The following is a 21,702-nucleotide window of genomic DNA, read 5'->3' as shown; positions in this document are numbered from 1 at the left end:
AAATTATATTTAATCATAAATAATTATTTGGAATAAACCCATGTCATTAAGAGTATAAAAAAGATAAAATCGAGAATTTTCACGTCTAGGGGCAAAACGGTAATTTTACACTTGGAAAATAGGTAAAAGCTTGGAAGCGTCCTGAAGTATCATAACACATGTTAAATGATAATTTATGATTTAAAATGATGATTTTAATGAAAAATTGATATTTTATTATTTATTGCAAACCTGTGCAATTTATACTATTTAAAATGCTATTTTTGGAAAGTTGTGATATTTTATGCTTTTAAAAGAAAATGAAAAATGTTTTGAGGGATGTCAATTGATGGTGACAAATGATATATGATTTTGTGGGGATGTCGTGAGGGGAAAAGGTCCTAGAGGGAGTCCATTTACGGGAGAAGGCCCAGAGGGAGCCAATTTATGGGAAAAGGCCTTAGAGGGAGCCCGTCTATGGGAGAAGGCTCCCGAGAAAGCCCCGAAGATCGTATTTCCATGGTGGATCCTAGAGCCCACCCCCATGGACCATGTGGAGCTAAAGACTTATAAGTTGACCAAAGGATAAATGCTAGTCACTTTTAAGGATCAAACTTTATCCAAAATGATAAAGAATTGAAAGCTTTACGATTAAAATGATTTATGATATTATGATTTATGCTTAAATCTTTTTAAATGATTTAGTTAAGGTTAAATAATTTTTAAATGATTTTAAATGGTTTATTTATGTTCAAAGATTATTTTAAATAAAAGTTTGAGTTTTAATAATGTGATTGTATATGTATTGTAGCAGCTACTCATGTTTAGAACGTGTTGAGTCATTAGACTCAATAGGTTTGTATGATGGAGGATTTGATAATTTATGGGAGCCGCTGACGATTGAGTGGATCGAGTGCATCAGTACACTCCTGGGGGACTTTTTTGTTTCCGCACTAGATTGTTAGATATAAGATTTAAAATAGTTATGTTAATGATTTTATTAGAGATATTTTTATGTTTTAATTTTATTTTAGTTGATCTTTTTAAAGGTCGACGTAGGATTTTTGGTTAATCGATGATTTATAGATATTTTGATACAGTTGAGGTTTAAATGTTAAATTATTATGATTTATTAACATAATATGAAAATGTTAAGTTATTTTAATTAGTATTTTCGATTTTATGATTTTTTTTTAAAAACCGAAGTCGTTTCAGTTGGTATCAGAGCCAAGATTCCTTAAAGGGTTGTGTACTGTCACTCCGAGAAGCTCAAAAAGTCACGCCTCAAGTTATGTGAGTTTTTACTGCTTATATTTTATATATGCTAAAATTCTTTTAAAATGCTTTCATGATATATGATATAAAATGTTAGTTGCATATCGCATGTTTCATGTAAAATGTTAAACGCATGTTGGTTACGTGGTTTGGACGACATATACAGAGATGACTAATAGAAGGATTTTGCGTATGAATGATGAGAACAGACATGAGGAGGAGATTCCACAACCTCCATGTAGAGTTCAAAATCAATACCCGTAAAACCCATACATTTATTTAAATTATTAAACTATTTAATTAATTTTAAAATATTTTTAGTGATGCATGATTTATGAAATGACATTATTTTAAATTAACTAAGTTTATGTGATGCACGTTAAAATGTTTTCTTGAGTTTCATGTTTCAGACGATTATTCGATGCGAGATCGAGAAAAAAAGACTGCCGACGATTTTGACAATTTTAAAATGTGGTATTTTAGTTTAAGTCAAGAAAATGACATTTTAAATGATTTATTTAGTTTTTAGCATTTTAAAAGTTTAATTTAATTATCAGGTGATTTTATGATTTTAAAACCTTTAAAATTTAACAATTGTGCACTTTATTTTAAATTAAGAGATTTTAGAATGTTAGTAGGGGGTTAGCATTTTATTAACATTTTTAATTGGAATCTTAATTGTGTAATTAAGCAATTCTATTCCCTAATTAATTAAAAAAACACACACGCACACACATATTTTTCGGCCATCACACACACTTCATTCCATTCCATTTCATTTTTCTTGAGAGCAAAATTTAGGGTTCTTGGTGTTATAGCAGCAGTCGCCCCTCCACCTTCAATTTTTCAGTAATTATCGTCCGCTTTTATTAAAGAAAATCGTACCACGTTTGTCCCGGATTAACCATCGCACCTTCCCCGCTTCGGTACCACCGTTTCAGAATTTTTAAAGATCAAAAGCATGTATAATCTATTGTGTCTGCATCGATCTCGTTATATTATATGTGGTGATGTTTATTATGCGTGAAAATTCACGTATGTTGTAAAAAGTTTGAGCAAAAACGTTTGAAATAACTTTTGGATCAAAATTTTTAGATCTAAAAACGTGTCTGCTGTCCTTTCGATTTATGTGAAAAACGATTGATTTTTTGGAAAAGTTTTCAACATATAAAACGTATTCCTTTTTGATTCCTTCGATTTGACAGTAAATTCGCAATTTTTGGATAAGAAACGAGTGAGTTACGATCGTTTTCGTGGGACTGCACAAACCACGATTTTATGAAAAATGCGTATTTGACGTGTTCGTGAAGTTTATTGTTGCAGGCTTCGTTTGGGACCGTTGGATGAGCGCTGCTGTGTTTAGGTATAATAAGTATGATGTGGGTTCGATTTTTGGTGCTCCGTTTCGTGTCGATAGGCATTTGGTTGCATTAGAAGTCGTAGGAAAAGCTTTGGTGTCAAAATGTCGTATTCATGAGTTGTGTTGCATTTCATGTCGTGTTTCGTTGTTTCAGGCGTTTGTGTTAGTTGAATCATTGTCATAGTGTCCTAGGATGAGTCTTGAAGTGTTGGTTCGATATAATTGGGTGTGGCATAGTGTTTGCATCTAAATTTGTTCTTTGGGATCGAGTTTGCGCAGAGTTAGCGCCGCCGCGCTCACCAGGTAGCGCCGCAGCGCTCGTTCTGTGCAAGTCTAGCGCCGCGGCGCTAGCGCCTAGCGCCTAGGCACTAGGCAGTGCCGCAGCGCAACGCTGTCCAGCGCCTAGGCGCTTTTCCATGAATTTTAAATCACTATTTTATGCCCATGTGTTCTATGTTTTGGGAAATGTTCACACATCATTTTTAGGATTTGTTTCGGGGGTTGATGTCATGTTGTACCATTATTAAATGAGGTCAAGTCCCAAGTGATTTAGATTGCCTTAAGAAATTTTTCATTTCAGGTGGTGAGTATGACTATTACGTCTAAGCTATGAAAAAATTAAGTGCATGTAATCATGTTAGTATGCGCAGCAGTGGCCCCAAGCGATATCTAATGAATCTCTCAATGCCATGTAAGTATGTTCTATGTGCAAAGGAAAATATTTTATTTTTGAGGTATGCTAAATGTCTTGTGACCAATTGAACGGGTTTGGAAGTCGGTGAACGTGGCCAAGGACCTCTCCACCTCGATAAAGCATGACCGGGTTTAGATCTGGATTGAAAAGCGGTAAAGCATGACCAGGGACCAATCCACCGGGTAAAGCATGACTGGGGATCTCATGTATGTTTGTAGTGGATTTTACCTGCCAGCCTAGTGCTGTGGTTTAGTCTGATCAGGCACATTTATGTATGGGTCACTCGCTTTGAAATAGATCTTTACACAAAAAATGATAAAGTTTATGCATTTTCAAGCATATATGATGCAAGCATGTTTACGAAATTTTTTATGATGATGGCACGTCTATGTTTATGATATTACGTTCGAGTTTATGTACGTACGCTCTACTTTTAAGTTGCATGTGGTTTTATTACGTATTACTTGTTATCTCCAGTTTATACAAGTTTAGTCTTTAAACTCACTAGACTTGATCGATGCAGGTGAGGACGAGTATGAGGAGACGAGGGGTGGAGACCAATGAGCCGTCTCGGTCTGCGCAGGAGGCTAAACCCGAGGACCCCTATGTTTTTAAGAACTTTATGCTTGTTTCAAATACTATGATTTCATGATATGATTTACGATGTTTAAACAAGTGCTTTTGCAAACTTTGGTTGTGGTTGTTTTAATTCAAATATTTTAGACTAACAACATATTTTTATTGCAATTTGAATGATTACTATTTATTTAAGAAAATTTTTATTTTTTCGAAAATTTTAAAATAGTTTAAAAGTACGGTACGTTACAGTTTGCATCAGAGGGATGTTCTTGTAAAGGGTTATGCCTACTACTTGTTGTGAGAAGCTCACAAAGTCACACCTAAACTCTGTAAGTTTTAAGGTTTTAAATTCTTTTATGTAATAAGCATCAAATCATGATTTCAGCATGTACACGTTTAAGTTCAAATTACGTGCATCTTATGATATTGATATTATGCTCATGCATGTTGGGTTTACGTGTTGGGTAAATTTTGGAACAGTATGCCTTCCAAACGTAGGATTGTGCGTGAAGCAGGCGATGAGAATAGAGAAGCTCAGAATGGGGAGAGGGCCACTCTTCCTCGTCCACCCCCAGATATACAGGCTCAGATGCTTGCAGGAATGACTTAGTTCTTCACACAGTTTGCGGGGAACCAGACTGCAGTATACACAGGGTCGAGGCCCAGACCAGAGGCAGTCTATGATAGATTTAGGAAGATGGATCCAAAGGAGTTATCGGGAACTACTGACCCGATGATAGCTGAAGGATGGATTAAGTCCATCGAGATAATTTTTGCATTTATCTAGCTGCTGGATTTAGACAGGGTCAGGTGTGCCACATTATTTCTGACAGGAGACGGCAGACTGTGGTGGGAAAGCGCATCGGTGTTAGTGAACCTGCAAAAACTTTATTGGGATGGCTTTAAGGAGGTCTTCTACTCCAAGTAATTCAATGAGGAAGTATGATTCAGACTGACCAGGGAGTTCATGACGCTGCGACAGAGAGACAGTAGCATTGCAGATTTTGTCAGGAAGTTTGAGAGGAGGTGTCACTTTGTGCCCCTGATTGCAAATGATGCCCAAGAGAAGCTAAGGCATTTTATTGATGGATTGTGGCTGATCTTACGCCGTGATGTGAGAGTTGCTGGTCCTACTACTTATATCGTGGCCGTAACTAGAGCCTTGACGGCAGAACATGACCAAATGGATATCGAGAGTGACATACAGGGCAAGAGGACGTATCAGGCACCTCAGCAGCAGTAGTAGCGACATCAATTTAAGAGGTCTTTCAAGGGACAGCCGGGTAAGAGACCATTTTAGGGACCGTTGAAAGGCAAGGGTCCTATTCCTCAGCAGAAGGCTCCGCAGAGGCCCGGTGAGCACCCCGTATGCCCAAAGTGCCACCTCCAGCATCCGAGACGGTGTTTATGGGGATCAGCAAATTCTTCAAATGCAGAGCCAGTGAAAATATACTGAAGGACTGCCCACAGTGGATGCAGCCGACTCAGGGTAGAGTATTCGCCATGCAGGCAGAGGAGGCGAACCCAGACATGACTTTGTTGACAGGTAACTTATTTAATTCAGCACCGTATTATCTTTGCTATGCATGTTTCAAATTTTATTTAGGATTATTAGTGTGCTAGTTAGTATTTTGGGTGATTTTGAGTAGAGATTTTCTACTATGCATGAGGTTAAGATTAGAATTTTGGGATATAAGTTTGGTATGTTGTGCTAACGTCTCTCAGGAAAAATTTTCATAAAGAGGGTAGCCACGAAGGGCTTGATAGATTCCGGAGTCATTCACTCCTTTATTTCGGAGACATTCACGAATCATCTTGACGTCAAGTCTATTGGGCTCGACGTTAGCTATTTAGTGATAGTCCCATCAGGGGAAGAGTTATCTGCTACTAGCGTGGTTAGAGACATCGATCTTGAACTGTAGGGCCACCTAGTGTATTTCTATCTGATTGTGTTGCCGATGCCAGAATTTGATATAATCTTGGGAATGGACTGGCTGACGAAGAACAGAGTTCTTATTGACTTTCAAAAAATGTCAGTTTTGATAAGACCGTGGGGCATGGATCTGTTTCTTTTTGAGCCAGATAGATGGAGGAGTTTCCTTCGCATGATCTCTTGCATGCAGGCACAGAGACTTTTTCATAAGGGATGTCAAGCTTTCTTTGCCAGCATTATTTCCGCACCAGACGTACCCACTCCGTCATTGTCTGAGGTACCAGTAGTCAGAGATTTTTCTGATGTTTTTCTTGATGACGTCACGGGCCTTCCACCAGAGAGAGAGAGGTGGAGTTTGCTATCTACCATATGCTAGGCACTGTGCCAATCTCTAAGGCATCATAAAGTTTAGCTGCAGCTGAGATGTTAGAGCTCAAACAGCAAATTCAGAAGCTCCTAGAAAAAGAATTCATCCGCCCTAGTTTCTCACCATGGGGCGCACCAGTGCTCTTTGTAAAGAATAAAGATGGGAGCATGAGGCTGTGTATCGATTACCGAGAACTGAACAAGGTAACGATCAAGAATAAATACTCACTTCCAAGGATCGAGGACTTGTTCGATCAGTTGCAGGGAGCTGCAGTGTTCTCTAAGATAGATCTACGATCAGGGTATTATCAGTTAAAAGTAAAAGATGCATATGTTCATAAGACAGCATTCAGAACCAGATATGGGCATTACGAGTTCTTAGTGATGTCGTTTGGACTGACGAATGCTACAGCAATTTTTATGGACCTCATGAATCGATTATTTCAGCCCTACCTAGATCAGTATTGTTTATTGACGACATTCTTATCTACTCAAAGAGCCATGAGGAGCACAGTCAGCTTTTGGGTACAGTTTTGCAGGTCTTGCTGAGTCGCAAGTTGTTTACAAAATTTAGTAAGTGTGAATTCTGGTTGAAGAAAGTAGCATTTTTATGTCATATAATATCTAGCAGTGGCATTGAAGTGGATCCAGCCAATGTAGTAGCAGTTAAGGAATGGATTGAGCCGAAGAATGCGTCAGAGATCCGCAGTTTCCTAGGCTTAGCAGGCTACTACCGGAAATTCATTTAGGGACTTTCTTCGATAACAGTGCCACTCACTTCATTGACTAAGAAGAATGCTAAATTTGTATGGAGTGGAGAGTGCCAGAAGAGCTTTGATACTTTGAATCAAGCTCTTATTTCAGCGCCAGTGTTAGCCATGCCAGCAGGGCAAGGCAATTTTGTTCTATACACCGATGCTTCTAAGCTCGGTTTACGCGCTGTTTTGATGCAGCACGGTCGGGTTATAGCTTATGCCTCCAAAAATTTGAAATTTCATGAGATGAATTATCCGACTCATGATCTTGAGTTAGCTGCCGTGATCTTTGCGTTGAAGATATGGAGATATTATTTGTACGGCGACAAATGCCACATATTTACTGATCACAAGAGTCTCAAGTATTTCTTCACGCAGAAGAGCTGAATATGAGACAAAGACGGTGGTTGGAGTTATTGAAAGACTATGATTGTGAAATTAGCTACCATCCAGGGAAAGTTAATGTTATGGCAGATGCCTTGAGCAGGAAATTTGCAGTCGTAGCACAGCTGTCAGCGCAGAGATCTTTTCAGTCAAAGATTCAGAGGTTTGATTTAGAGGTGTATTCTAAGGGCAGTGCTCCTAAGCTGTCTAATCTGACAGTAAGGTCTTCCGGACACTGGTCCGTGCAGACTCTGGAAATCGCCAGGTTGGGAATACTGTGACATGGACCCCACGGATACGGGTCCGTCGAGACACTGGGAAAGGGCAGTCACAAGATTGAAGAACACGGACTCCATGTGGGGATCCGTCTAGTGGTCCGGGCGATATTTTTTTTTAAAACAAATTACCCTACACACGCTTCGAACAAGACACATAGTCGAAGCCAGGAATTCACAATTCTATAAATCTACATATCAGAATTGAAACTCGATCAAGCACACAATATGCAAGAATTGGACAAAGACTTCCCTGGCCTATTTCACGTTCTCAGTCCGCTGGTCACAATAGAATCCCCCACACTTGAGAAATCATCCCGCTAGTGAATAACCTACATGCACGACCACTTACTGAAATTAGCTCAACAGATATGCATAAAACAAAATGAGAGAAAACTAAATTAAACATGAAAGAAAAAATAAAACTAAACACTGGGTTGCCTCCCAGCAAGCACTAATTTTATAGTCTATAGCCCGACTGTATTCCCTTATTCAATTTGGATCCTACAGATCCACGGTGGTCGGTTCATCGGGTATAGTATCACCATGGTAAACCTTCAGCTTATGCCCATTCACCTTGAATGCTCCAGTTACTTTACTAGTGATCTCTACTCTCCCGTAAGGGAAAACTTGTGTGACAGTGTATGGTCCTGACCACCGTGAACGCAAATTATCTGACATCAACTTTAGTCGAGAATTGTATAATAGTACCATTTGTTCCACCAAAAATTCTCGATGGACGATGTTTTGATCATGCCAACGTTTGGTTTTCTCCTTGTAAATCTTGGCGTTCTCATGAGCATCCAACCGAAACTCATCCAATTCATTCAGTTGCAGCACTCTCTCGTCACTTGTGGCTTTAGCATCAAAATTCAAGAATTTAGTATCCCAATAAGCCCTATGTTCAAGTTCTACGGGTAATGACACGACTTCCCATACAATAATCTAAAAGGAGACATGCTAATGGGGGTTTAAAGCAGTGCGGTAAGCCCAAAGTGCATCGTCGAGTTTTGTAGATCATATTTTCCTTGAAGCATCGACAATCTTCTCAAGAATGCGTTTAAGTTCTCTGTTCGATACCTCGACTTGGCCACTAGTTTGAAGATGATAAGGAGTGGCCACCTTATGTCGGACCCCATACTTAGCCAACAGACTGTCAAATTGACGATTACAAAAATGAGTACCCTCATCGCTAATAATGGCTCTAGGTGTGCCAAAACGTGAGAAGATATTTTTCTTGACAAATTGAACAACAACCGTAGCGTCATTAGTTTTGCATTCAGACTGTTATTTCGGTTGGGAATACATCTAGCAAGCGGATTCAATCAAGTTATAGTAAATGGACGATGCGTCCAAGTATCGATCCCACATAGACTATTATTCAAGTACTAAGATTTAAATTATTCAAATTAATCTAGGCAAACAATGACAAGTGATTTGGAGATAACTTAAACTAATTAAAATAAACTAGATTATGCTAAATTAATAAGTAAGATCAAATTTCCAGAGCAGGTTGGAACTTGGAGATTTTCAATTTCAACAAAATGACCGGGAACATATAACGGTACCAAACTTTGATTATCGCCACGTATTGGAATTATCTAACTACGGATTATTCAACGTCACAATGTAATTCCTTAATTCAACTATAAATCTATTTCTAGACTTTATAATCCTATTTTCATTTAACAGTCCAATTAAATCTAACTGAATTTAATTAAACAAAAATGCATTTATCAATGATGGAATCACAGCTGTCGCCTAAAATTGCACATTGAAACCGAATACTATTTCTAGTCGGTTTAACCATGTGTTGATAAATATTATTGAAGCTAAATTCAATCTATTCCCTTTCGAGTCAAGATCAAGCAACTAACATGCAAATAACTGGCCAAATTAAATGCAAGTAAATTATGCAAATATTAATCAATGATATAAAATTAATTCATAAATCAAATAATCCAATGAATGAACAAAATCAACGGTTTGTCCCTATCGTGGTCCCGATCACAAGAAAAACCACTCCATAAATTCAAAACTAGAAGCAAATCTAATATTCGAATTCATGAATAAAAATAAGAAAATAAAAGATGAGAAAATCTCAGCGATGATGCACGAATTTTGCTTGTGAATTGCATTTCCCTCTCGTTTTCTCCAAGCTCTAGCCGCCGCCTCCAGAAGTCAAAAGTTCCTTCTCGATTAGGTTTTCCTCTTTTATATATCTTTCTTCAAAAAACCCAGCCCCGCTCCCCAAACAAAAAAAATATGTTATTTTCGAGCCCATCAATAATTATCTTCCAAAATTTCCTAAAATCTGCGCCAAATCTTAAGCTGATATCATAGGGCACGGACCCCGTGTATACCTCAGGGTCAGGGTCCGTGCCTCTTCATGTAAAATTCCGTCCGGGAAACCATGGACACGGACCCCATGTAAGGATCCAGAGTGGGGTTCGTGTAGACTCTGTACGGTAGATAATGGACATGGGCCCTGGGTACAGGTCCAGAGTGGGGTCCTTGTAGACTCTGTATTTCTCTTCTTTGGGCTTCTATGACGCGGACCCTTACACGGGGTCTGTGTCAGTTCTTTGTACTATTCCCTATTTTTCCGGGTGTTTTTGAAATGGAATTGCGAAGCTTGACTTTCTTTCCCTTTCGTTGGCTTTTATCACTTTTTGGTCAAACCTGCAAATAGCAAGAATACAACGAATTAAGCTCAAAACTCGGAATAAAAATGTCAGATAAGCACGAATACGACAAAATAAAGTCCCTAAAATGCTATAGAATTTGTGCTTATAAATGCACTACCTTAGTTGGATTTATGGGATGATGTTGAGAATCTTAGAAATTGGGCATAAAATATAAGCTTTTAAGGATATAAATGAATGAATTGAACCAATTAAAGATTTTAAGGCTTAACAACGAAGAAAACAAAATTATGAGGCTTACATTGCATAAATCAAAAACTAGAAAGGCCAAAGTGCAAAATATTGAGAGTTTAAGAGTAACGTACCGTACTTTTTAAACTACTTAAAATTTGCGAAAAAATAAAAATTTTCTTAAATAAATAATTAACTTTTAAATTGCAATAAATTAATCTGCTTGTCCAAAATATTTGAAATAAAAAGATTACAAATATAGTTTCCAAAATGACTGGTTCAAACAACATAAAGCAATCTCGTGAAAATCAGTATAGTTGAATCAACATGCATAAATTCTTAAAAACGCAGACGATCCTCGGGTTTAGCCTCCTGCGCAGTCCGATCAGCCTCATTGGTCCACACACCTCGTCTTCATACTCGTCCTAACTTGCATCGATCAAGTCTAATGATTCTAAAGACTCAACATGTATAAATCGGGGAAAACAAGTAATACATAATAAAACCACATGCATTTAAAGCAGAGCACACATACTGAAACTTGAACGTATTTGCATAAACGTAGACATGCCAACATATCGTAAAACTTTTCATATACATGCTTGCATCATACATACTTGGACATACATAAACATAATCATTTTGCATAGAGATATCTTTCAAAGAAGTGACCCATAACATAGTGCACCTGATCAGACTAAATCACAGTACTGGGCTGGCAGAGATGTCCACTACCACATACATGAGATCTCCGGTCATGTTTTACGGGGTGTATTTGTCTCTGGTCATGCTTTACTGCTTTTTAATCCTGATCTAAACCCGATCATGCTTTACCGGGGTGGAGAGGTCCCTGGCCACGTTCACCAGCTTCCAAACCCGTTCATATTTGATCACAAGATAATTAGCAACCTCAAAAACATAAAATATTTTCTTTGCACATCTAACATTCTATTACATTATGCATGTCTGCCCAAGACAAAAAAATTAAAAAAACATTTATTTTCCAGAATGTTTCTCGCTCGGGTGATAAAATCTTACCGCTCGAGCGCACCCCATCCAGAAGGTCTGGCACTCGAGCGGTAAGATCTCGAGCCCGAGCGCCACCCTGCGCGAAATTTTTTGAAACTGAGCAGTCACACGAGAATGATCATAACTCCCTCATTTCTTGTCAAAAAATTACGAATTTACTGTCAAATCGAAGGTATTAAAAAGTAATACGTTTTATATGTTGAAAGATTTTCCAAAAAATTCGACCGAAAATTCACAGTACTCGAAATGACAGCAACATCCGATATTGAGATCTAAAAATCGTTTCAAATTCAATCCAACCAATTTTTCTCAAACTTTTGTACAACATGCATGAATTTTTACACATAAAAAACAAAAAAACCCATACTATGACTGAAACGTCTGCCCTTTTTATTGCTTTAAAAGTACTACAAATTTTTTTTAAACCTCCCTAGCATCGGATGAACAACCAAAAATTTCATAAAATATTTTGGACATCATTTTAAAATAAAACAACCAACTTTATAATTGAGAAATACAGACCATACTTTAATCTCTAAAAAACCTCTCAAAACATAACTAAAAAATCGTAAAATATTTTTAACATAACTTGAAATCATAAATCATAACTAGTGCGGAAAACTAGCGTCGGTCCTCGGGTTATGTGCACCTTCAGTCCAGTCAGATCAATAATCAAGACCTCCATAAACATAATCATCATAATCACCTGCATCAATCACACCTAGTGAGTCTAAAGACTCAACACGTCATATCCTTGATAACAAGTAATACGTAATACAGTCAACATATAACAGTTAAAAATACTTGTACTTAAAATATCGTTTTCATGAAGATGCATAAACTTCAAACATTAACATTTTCGTAAACCTTTTTATGATGCATGAACTTTAAATAGAAACATTTTCATAATGATGCATCAACTTTAAGCATAAACATTTTCATGACATGCATCACATAAACATTAACATTTTCCTTCCTTTTTCCTCAACATGACATAACATAAAATCTTTTTCATGATCATAAACATTTTTCCATTTCTTTTTCCTTTTCCTTTTCATTTGTTGAATTCAGATCGTTAATTGCGACTTTTCTTAAACCTTAAAAAGTCGATGGATCCATCTACATGAAACCGCAGTAGTGGGCGGCGGGGGAGACCAGCAACATTCTAACCGGTCAACTGGGCCCTGGCCTCTCTGTGGCCTTTTCCCATAAATGGGCTCCCTCAAGGGCCTTTTCCCCTCACGATATTCCATTCTTACTGTTACCACACACCGTTACCTCATATTCGTAATAATGGAAATACGATCGTCGGGCTCCCACTGGGACCGTCACCCTCACGATATATCAAACATTATCGAATTAGTCACAATTACTTTACTTTCTTCAACGTTTACATTCTTTTCACTTTATAAAATCATGCATTACATATAATTTTCTTTTGAAACCAAGCATGCAACATGTCTTTTAAATGTCTTCCTTAAACCATAAAAATCCCATAGACATTTAAAAATTATAATTTAATCATGAGCATTTCATAAACATTTAAACGTATTAAATCATAAATATATAAAATTTTCTAAACATTTAAAATATCATTTAAACATATAAAATCTCATAAACATCCATAACTATAGAAAATAATCATATTAGCACATAAAACAGCATTCATAGCACTGCCATGACGTTTTCTAATTTAAGGTGGAAAAAGACCGTTTTACCCCTAGACGTAAAACTCCTCGATTTTGACTTTTTCTTGAATTCATTGACTCTAACATGTCCCAAATAATTATTTAAGCTTACATAAATTTTCCCATATTTTTATTTGGCATAAATTGAGAACTTTTAAATTAATCTTTTAAATGTGACGTATTAATGCGTTTTAATCACGAATTAAACCAAACCTTAATATAAAATTCCCAAATTAAAAACTTAGACTTTTAATAATTATATAATCTTAAACCTAATTTTTCAAAATTTTATAAAACATAAAACTAGGCGTTTCTTTTAACTCGTTAATTAGCGTTTCGTGCGTCGATTAAATCCCGAATAAATCCAAAACTCATTATTTTGATCTCAAATTTTTAACATAACATTTTTGAGATTTATTCTACCCTTTCAAGTCATGAGCCACCCCCATGGACCAATGGATTCAATTTTTTACTTCTTTAATTTTCGTTTTAGACACCTTATCGAACCACCCGAGCCATCTCCCAATTTACTCAAGCTACGCCCGAGCCACCTTGAGCCAAAACCTAGCCAACCTATCTAGGGAACCTCCTGACCAAGCCCAGCCCAAAGAATATGAACCTAACCTGCTCAAAAAGCCTACTGAACTTGACCCAATTCTGCACTATCCTAGAACTCAGGCCTATAGATTCCTAGTGACACTAGGACACCTCCAGCCTAGCCACCACAGAACCCAGTACACCCTGACCTTCCCTGGACCAAGACCAGACCATACCCAGACCAACCCAAGCCCTGGACCCCGCGCACGAGTCTCCTGAATCCAGAAGCACACCTGCGTCACTTCCTTGAACCTCACGGGTTCCTCTTTTCCCTCGAGCCAGCAGCGACCCAAGCCACTCCAGACCCTGACCGACCACCTATGTAGAACCCGTAAGTCAGTAGACGTATAAGCCATGCATAATTCTAGATTTTTAAATTTAATTGACTTCATTGCATGATTATTTTAAATGCATTTATTTGAAGTTAATTATTCATTATTTCAGTTCAGTAGTTTGATTTTTAGCATTTCAGTTATTTCAGTGAGGCCGGACCGGAGTTGGAGTTTTGAGATAGAATTTAAGATTTCGAGAAATATTTCCAGAAGTTAATTTAGCTAGCAACCAAGTTCATTTAAGTTAGAAAGGGAGGTTTGAGGATTTAATTTAATTATTTGAGGTGATTAAGAAATGAACTCATTTAAGTTATTTAATTAAGGGGTTAGCTCACTAAATTATTTAAAGGATTAGTAAGGCTTTCAAGGATTATTAGTTGACTAGATAATCAACATTTACCTTTATTTTATCATGCATTTTTCGGCCACCCTTAGTTGCTAGAAGATTCATTTTCCAACTCATCAACTTTGACCAATTCTTTGCATGTAATTAGTAGGATAATTCTAGGATTTTTGGGAGCACAATTTAATTAATTAATAGACATATCCTAGACTAGAAAATAAGCAAAATTTCGACCACTACCTCCTAGAAGCATCCACCAACTCATTTGATATCAATTCAAAATTTAAAATTCAAAGGGGAGTGGACTTGGTCTTGATTCTTCCTTATATTGTGCACCCTTCTCCTCACCCCTCATAACCATTTTTCCCCCCCTCTCCTTTTCGAAAATTCAGAGTGAATTCACACTCATTTTCAGTAGAAAAATCGTGAGGTACCTAGCAAAAAAGAAGAGAGAAAAATCGAGAGCAAGGTAAGGTAGAAAAGAGAAGCGCTCCACCTCCTCCGTGCCGCGTCGTCGTTGTTTCGTTCGTTTTCTTTCGAAACGAAACCAGGCATGTCTAGATTTCTTTCAAACCTCAATCAAGTCATATTATCATTTATTTTTCAGTACATGATCATGTTTATTCAAGTAAAAATCGAGATCCATGTCAAAACATTTTTGAAACCACACATGCAGAATTTTTGAATTCCTTGGCAAGCTTCACGATTTCTTTTGGTTTGTGAGTTTCAGGTATTGGATCGACTCCAGGCTCCCAAGGCGGCTTGTATACATGTAGTAGGATTCATTAGGACCATGTTGGTCCATTCAAACCAGCCCCATGCTTGCTGGAAATTCAGAATGACAGCAAGTCCCCATAGGTGCAGAAATGTTGTTCGAAAAATTCAGTTTGTTGTCATGGAGGAAGGATCTGATCTTGGCTGCCCCAAGGGCCTATAGCCATGGTTGGATCACTTCCCTAGCATGTCTAAGACGTGACTAAGTTGCCCTTTTGGTGGCTTGGTCCATGGTTCATCGGTTTTTAATCAAAACGTCACAACAGCCCCTATACCCCTTCGGCTACTTCGGTTGGACAGCTTTTGGTTCGTTTCTTTTGGTTGCTTGGTGTGGATCTTGGTTGGCCTATGGCCCTTAGCCATGGTTCATATCATGCTCCTAGATGTCTAGATTGTGCCATGGTCAATCAAATGGCCACTGGAACGACGCAAGACATCGATCATAGCATAAACACTACACACGCACGCATGAGGGCCCTCGGTGAGAACTTTCGGGTGGTTGCTGGAATGAGGCGAATTGTGGCTGGCCTAGGGCCCTTAGCCATGGTTCAAATCATTCCTTGGGACGTTGTGGAGAGGCTTTGGTCGGTGGTTAAAGCCCCAATGGCCAAAAGTCTCGCAAACGACGCGATGCAAGCTAGGTCGCAGCTGCTGGAAATTACAGCAAGTTGCTGTGTCGGTTCAGAGCCTCGTTCGAGTTCTTGGTTGGCTTTTAGCCCATGGCCTTGGACTGGACAGTGCCTCATTGAGTTAGGAAGGTCATGTTTTTGACCGTTCGTCATTTGGATCATTTTTGAGGTCGTACGAGAATTTACGGTGCAATGTGCCAAATTGACTCTCGAAAGAGCGTTTCGTGTTTTGGCCTCCATTCCACCTAGATTTCGACCCTATCATTTTAGGAACACTATTTTATGATTTTTCAGCGTATTTTAATCATGACTATACGTCGGTTCAGTGTCGGTTCAAGTTGGCTCGGAGTCATGATTAAATGCGAAGTCATTAGGCGTCATAGTCGCATCTTTTGATCGTAAATTGCGTAGTTGGTCATGTTTAAGCTATTGCATATTTTTCATGGCACAGTTAGGTTGCAGCGAGCCTGGGAACGATCCAATCAAATCCAGTTGGTAAAATTACGGGACATTTTTATTATGTCAGTTAATTATTTTACGTGCATTAAATAGAAAATGATTATTTTTGAGATTTATGCGATATGGCTTGTGGTTCATTCACTATGTGGGAGTGTTATTTTATACGGTCGCCAGTGACCGATCAGTTCAGTATGGTACCACCCGGTCGCCAGTGACCGGCCAGCTCAGTTCAGTTTCAGCCTCCCCGGTAGCCAGTTACCGATCAGTTCAGCTTAGTGCAGTGGCCACAGGCGTAAAACATAATCTCAACAGAAAATTTTACCAGATATTTCAGTACAGGCTCCAAGGAGCAAATATTTTTACAGTGATTTCCAGTTCAGTTATGCACGTATTATAATTGCTCAGTACAGATTATTTTCAGTATGCCTCAGGACAGGATATGTTAACTCATGCATATTTTAATTCAGATTTTTACTCGTTACCTGTGATATATGCATGCTGAGTCTTTAGGCTCACTAGACTTGATTGTTGTAGGTACTGATGAGGCCAGGGCCGAGGGCGGGGACCAGTGAGCCAGCTTGGGTCGGCAGTAGTGGCACCCGAGGACCTCAGTGCAGCAGTTGTTATTTTTTTCGCAAACAATTTTATCAGTCGTTGGATATTTTTAAATCGTTGTTGTTGGCAAAACTTTAATTTTCTTCCGCTGCAATATTTGGAAATATTGAACTTGATTCACCAGTGATTTTATGAATGAGGCCATTTAAGTTCTTTTAAAAAGAAAATTTTAAATTTTCCGCAAATTTTCAAGAAAGGAGTTTTAGGCCCTTCACAGTTGGTATCAGAGCGGTGGTTCTGTATAGGGTTTCACTACTACTGACCGCGAGAAGCTCACGAAGCCACGCCTTTGGTCTGTAAGTTTTTCAGTTCAGCATTTTGTTCAGCATTTTAGTTAAAGCATGAATTATATTGTCAGCATGCTTCCAGATTTTGAGTATTTCAGTAATAAATTATGGAATTATGCATGTTAGTTACGTATGGGTTATGTTGGAACAGTATGCCCCCTAGACGCATTTTAGAACGCAACAGAGAGGAGGAGCCTCGCCGAGAAGACAGGGAGGAGCGTAGACCAGAGGGAGACCTACCACCTCCTCCACCGCCCCCACCGGACATGAGTGCCCAGATGTTAGCTGGGATGGCACAGTTCTTCGCACAGTTTGCGGGGGGCAATGCCGCAGCCGTAGCCGCAGCCGCAGCCAGGCCGACAGGGCCCGAGGCTGTGTATGAGCGATTCATGAAGATGCGCCCGAAGGAATTCTCTGGGACATCTGACCCCATGGTTGCCGAGGGATGGATCAAATCCCTCGAGGTTATCTTCGATTTTATGGAGCTGGGAGATGCAGACCGAGTCCGATGTGCCACCTACCTGTTCACTGGAGACGCCCGCTTATGGTGGGAAGGAGCTTCGGTAGCCCTGACCTTGGCTACACTTTCTTGGACCCGCTTTACGGAGGTTTTCTACTCCAAGTATTTTGCTGAGGAGGTTCGCACCAGGCTGACCACCGAGTTCATGAGTCTGAGACAGGGGGATATGTCGGTTACGGAGTTTATCCGTAAGTTCGAGAGGGGCTGTCACTTTGTGCCCCTGATAGCGAATGATGCCAGAGCCAAGCTGATGCACTTCCTGGTGGGTTTACGGCCGATCTTGCGCCGGGATGTTAGGGTATCTGACCCTGCTACTTATGAGATTGCCGTCTCCAAGGCCTTAGCCGCAGAGCAGGATCTGCGGGATATCGAGAGGGATCGCCAGGGCAAGCGCCCAGTCCAGGCACCGCACCGCCCTCCTCCTCATCAGCATCAGCAGCAGAATAAGAGGCCTTTTCATGGACCGCCCAGGAACCGAGGCCAGCAGCAGCAGCAGCAGCAGCGGGGACGCCCAGCCCTGAGGACTCAGGAGCACCCAGTCTGTCCCAGGTGCTCACGTCGCCATCCTGGAGCATGTATGGCTGGCTCAGGAAAGTGTTTTAAGTGTGGCAGTCCAGACCACATGTTGCTGCAGTGTCCTCAGAGGAATCTGCGTAACCAAGGCAGAGTTTTTGCTCTCCATGCCGCGGAAACCAACCCGGAGACGATGTTGTTGACAGGTACCTTTAAAATTTAAGCTATTATTCGAATTTCCGCGTTTTGGGAATCGGGATTTAGATTTTGATCTTAGAACTGTTATAGGATTGCATGCTCTACTCAGATTTATTTCGGGGAAATTAAGCTAGAGGAACCTAGACCTTTGCATGTCTATAAGTAGATCTTGTAGTGGGATTCAACTTAGAGCTCCGCTCTTTCAGGGAGAATTTTTATATCTGGTTCCGCTACCAAGGCCTTGATAGATTCAGGGGCCACTCACTCGTTTATTTCGGAGGTCTTTGCAAACTTTCTCAAGATCCAGACCATTGGGCTAGATACAGCCTTTTCAGTAGTGTTGCCGTCAGGCGAGGAGATGGCAGCTACCAATGTTATCCGAGATATAGACCTTGAGTTGCACGGTAATCTTGTTTATGCGGATCTGATTGTGCTACCGATGCCGGAATTTGACATCATCCTAGGGATGGACTGGCTATTGAGGAACAGAGTGTTGATAGACTTCCAGCGGAGATCCGTTCTTGTCCGACCGCCTGGAATGGAGCCGTTCTTATTTGAGCCGGACAGGTACTTTCCTTTACCGCGCATTATTCCTTATGTTCAGGCTAGGAAACTCATGCATAGAGGGTGTCGGGCATTTCTAGCGACCTTTTTATCTGTCCCCGAGGAACCCAGCCAGTCAGCCTCAGATGTTCCGATAGTTAGAGATTTCTTAGACGTTTTTCCCGAAGACGTCTCTGGTATGCCACCAGAGAGAGAGGTGGAGTTTTCCATTGAGCTTATGCCAGGTACGGCTCCGATATCCAAAGCGCCGTACCGACTAGCACCGACAGAGATGGCAGAGCTTAAGAAGCAGATTCAGGAACTTCTCGACAAGGAGTTCATTCGCCCGAGCTTTTCTCCATGGGGCGCGCCGGTCTTATTTGTGAAAAAGAAGGATGGCTCGATGAGGCTTTGCATTGACTACCGGGAGTTGAACAGGGTTACAGTGAAGAATAAATACCCACTGCCGAGGATTGAGGATCTGTTTGACCAGTTGCAGGGAGCTTCGATTTTCTCCAAGATAGATCTGCGTTCCGGTTATCACCAGTTGAGGGTGAGAGATGCTGATGTTTCGAAGACAGCTTTCAGGACTCGTTATGGCCACTACGAGTTCCTAGTGATGCCGTTCGGTCTGACGAATGCGCCAGCGATCTTCATGGATCTAATGAATCGCGTATTTCAGCCGTACCTCGACCAGTTTGTGATAGTGTTCATAGATGACATTCTCGTCTACTCCAAGAATCGGGAGGAGCACAGCAGGCATCTGACCACAGTGTTGCAGACATTGCAGAAGCACAAACTATTCGCAAAGTTCAGTAAGTGCGAATTCTGGTTAGAGAAGGTGGCGTTCTTGGGCCACATTGTTTCTAGCAGTGGTATTGAGGTAGACCCCGCAAAAGTTGTAGCAGTCAGAGATTGGGTTGTGCCTCAGAATGCATCAGAGATCCGCAGTTTTCTTGGGCTAGCAGGATATTACAGGAAATTCATCCAGGGATTCTCCTCTATCGCCGTTCCACTCACAGCACTGACAAAGAAAAATGTGAAGTTTGTGTGGAGCGAGGAGTGTCAGAAGAGCTTCGATACTTTGAAGCAAGCTCTTATCTCAGCACCCGTTTTGGCTGTACCGTCAGGATCTGGTGAGTTTGTCCTTTATACCGATGCTTCGAAGCTTGGTTTAGGTGCAGTTTTGATGCAGCATGGGAGAGTGATAGCGTATGCTTCTCGACAGCTGAAAATCCACGAGAAGAATTACCCTACCCACGATCTGGAGTTAGCGGCCGTAGTTTTTGCTTTGAAGATTTGGAGGCACTATCTGTATGGAGAGAAGTGTCAGATCTTTACCGACCATAAGAGCCTCAAGTATTTCTTTACGCAGAAGGAGCTGAACATGTGTCAGAGGCGTTGGTTGGAGCTTGTGAAAGACTACGATTGTGACATTAGCTACCACCCGGGTAAAGCTAATGTAGTTGCGGATGCTTTGAGCAGGAAAGTCGCAGTGATGGCTCATTTGACGATGCAGAAACCTCTTCAGATTGAGATGCAGAGGTTTGATCTTGAGACTTACCCTCGAGGCAGAGTTCCTCGTGTATCTACCTTGACTATCCAGTCCTCTCTTATTGACCGTATTCGCAGCGTTCAGGCAGCAGATGAGCAGTTGGCACAGTGGAAGAAGAGAGATGAAGCCAAGGGCAGTGTTTTGTATTCAGTCAGCGACGGTATTGTGAGATACCGAGATAGGATATGGGTTCCTAGCAGTGATTCTATCCGAGCAGATATCTTATCAGAGGCCCATACGTCCCCGTACTCCATTCACCCTGGGAGTACGAAGATGTACAAAGATCTGCAGCTATTGTATTGGTGGCCAGGGAATGAAGAAGGACATCAGGCGTTTTGTATCCGAGTGCCTGACTTGCCAGTTAGTGAATGCCCAGCATCAGAGACCAGCAGGTTTGCTCAAGCCTCTTCCTATTCCCGAGTGGAAGTGGGAGAACATTACCATGGACTTTGTGACCGGATTGCCGAGGTCAGCCAGAGGATCGAATGCTATCTGGGTGATTGTAGATCGTCTTACCAAATCAGCGCACTTCTTGCCTATTAAGACGACTTTCACCATGGTTCAGTATGCAGAGCTGTATATCCGAGAGATAGTCCGACTCCACGGTATTCCAGTTTCTATCGTATCCGACAGAGATCCCAGATTCACTTCCTCGTTTTTGAAGAGCTTGCATTCGACTTTGGGTACGAAGTTGCTGTTTAGCACAGCTTTCCATCCGCAGACAGATGGACATTCGGAGCGAGTTATTCAGATCTTAGAGGATCTTCTCCGTGCTTGCGTCATTGATTTCTCTGGGAGTTGGGAGTCGAACTTACCATTGGTAGAGTTCACCTATAACAACAGTTTCCAGTCGTCTATAGGTATGGCTCCGTATGAAGCGCTGTATGGTCGCATGTGTAGATCTCCTGTTCATTGGGATGAAGTAGGAGAGAGAGCAGAGTTGGGTCCAGAGATTGTTCAGCAGGCAGCAGATGTAGTAGTCAAGATCCGTGATAGGATGAGGACTGCTCAGAGCCGACAGAAAAGTTATGCGATAAGCGGAGGAGAGACTTAGAGTTTGCAGTGGGCGATCATGTCTTCGTGAAAGTGGCACCTATGAAGGGTGTCATGAGATTTGGCAAGAAAGGGAAGCTCAGTCCGAGAT

The 21,702-nt window shown here is 40.5% G+C and overlaps 1 protein-coding gene across 1 annotated transcript; it reads right to left on the bottom strand.

Moving 5' to 3' along the window:
• Nucleotides 1-8,104: 8,104 nt before the first annotated feature.
• Nucleotides 8,105-8,790, bottom strand: LOC142534816 (uncharacterized). The gene is made up of 2 exons (XM_075641546.1): nucleotides 8,785-8,790; nucleotides 8,105-8,545 (listed from the first exon to the last, which is right to left on the bottom strand). Exons 1-2 carry the CDS (start codon nucleotides 8,788-8,790, stop codon nucleotides 8,105-8,107), a joined length of 447 nt encoding a protein of 148 aa, XP_075497661.1.
• Nucleotides 8,791-21,702: the final 12,912 nt, after the last annotated feature.

This window comes from Primulina tabacum, unplaced genomic scaffold, assembly GCF_025594145.1.
Source record: "Primulina tabacum isolate GXHZ01 unplaced genomic scaffold, ASM2559414v2 Contig698, whole genome shotgun sequence".
Lineage (NCBI taxonomy): Eukaryota > Viridiplantae > Streptophyta > Magnoliopsida > Lamiales > Gesneriaceae > Primulina > Primulina tabacum.
The sequence above is the reverse complement of the archived record's forward strand: the minus strand, read 5'-3'. Positions and strand labels throughout refer to the sequence as shown.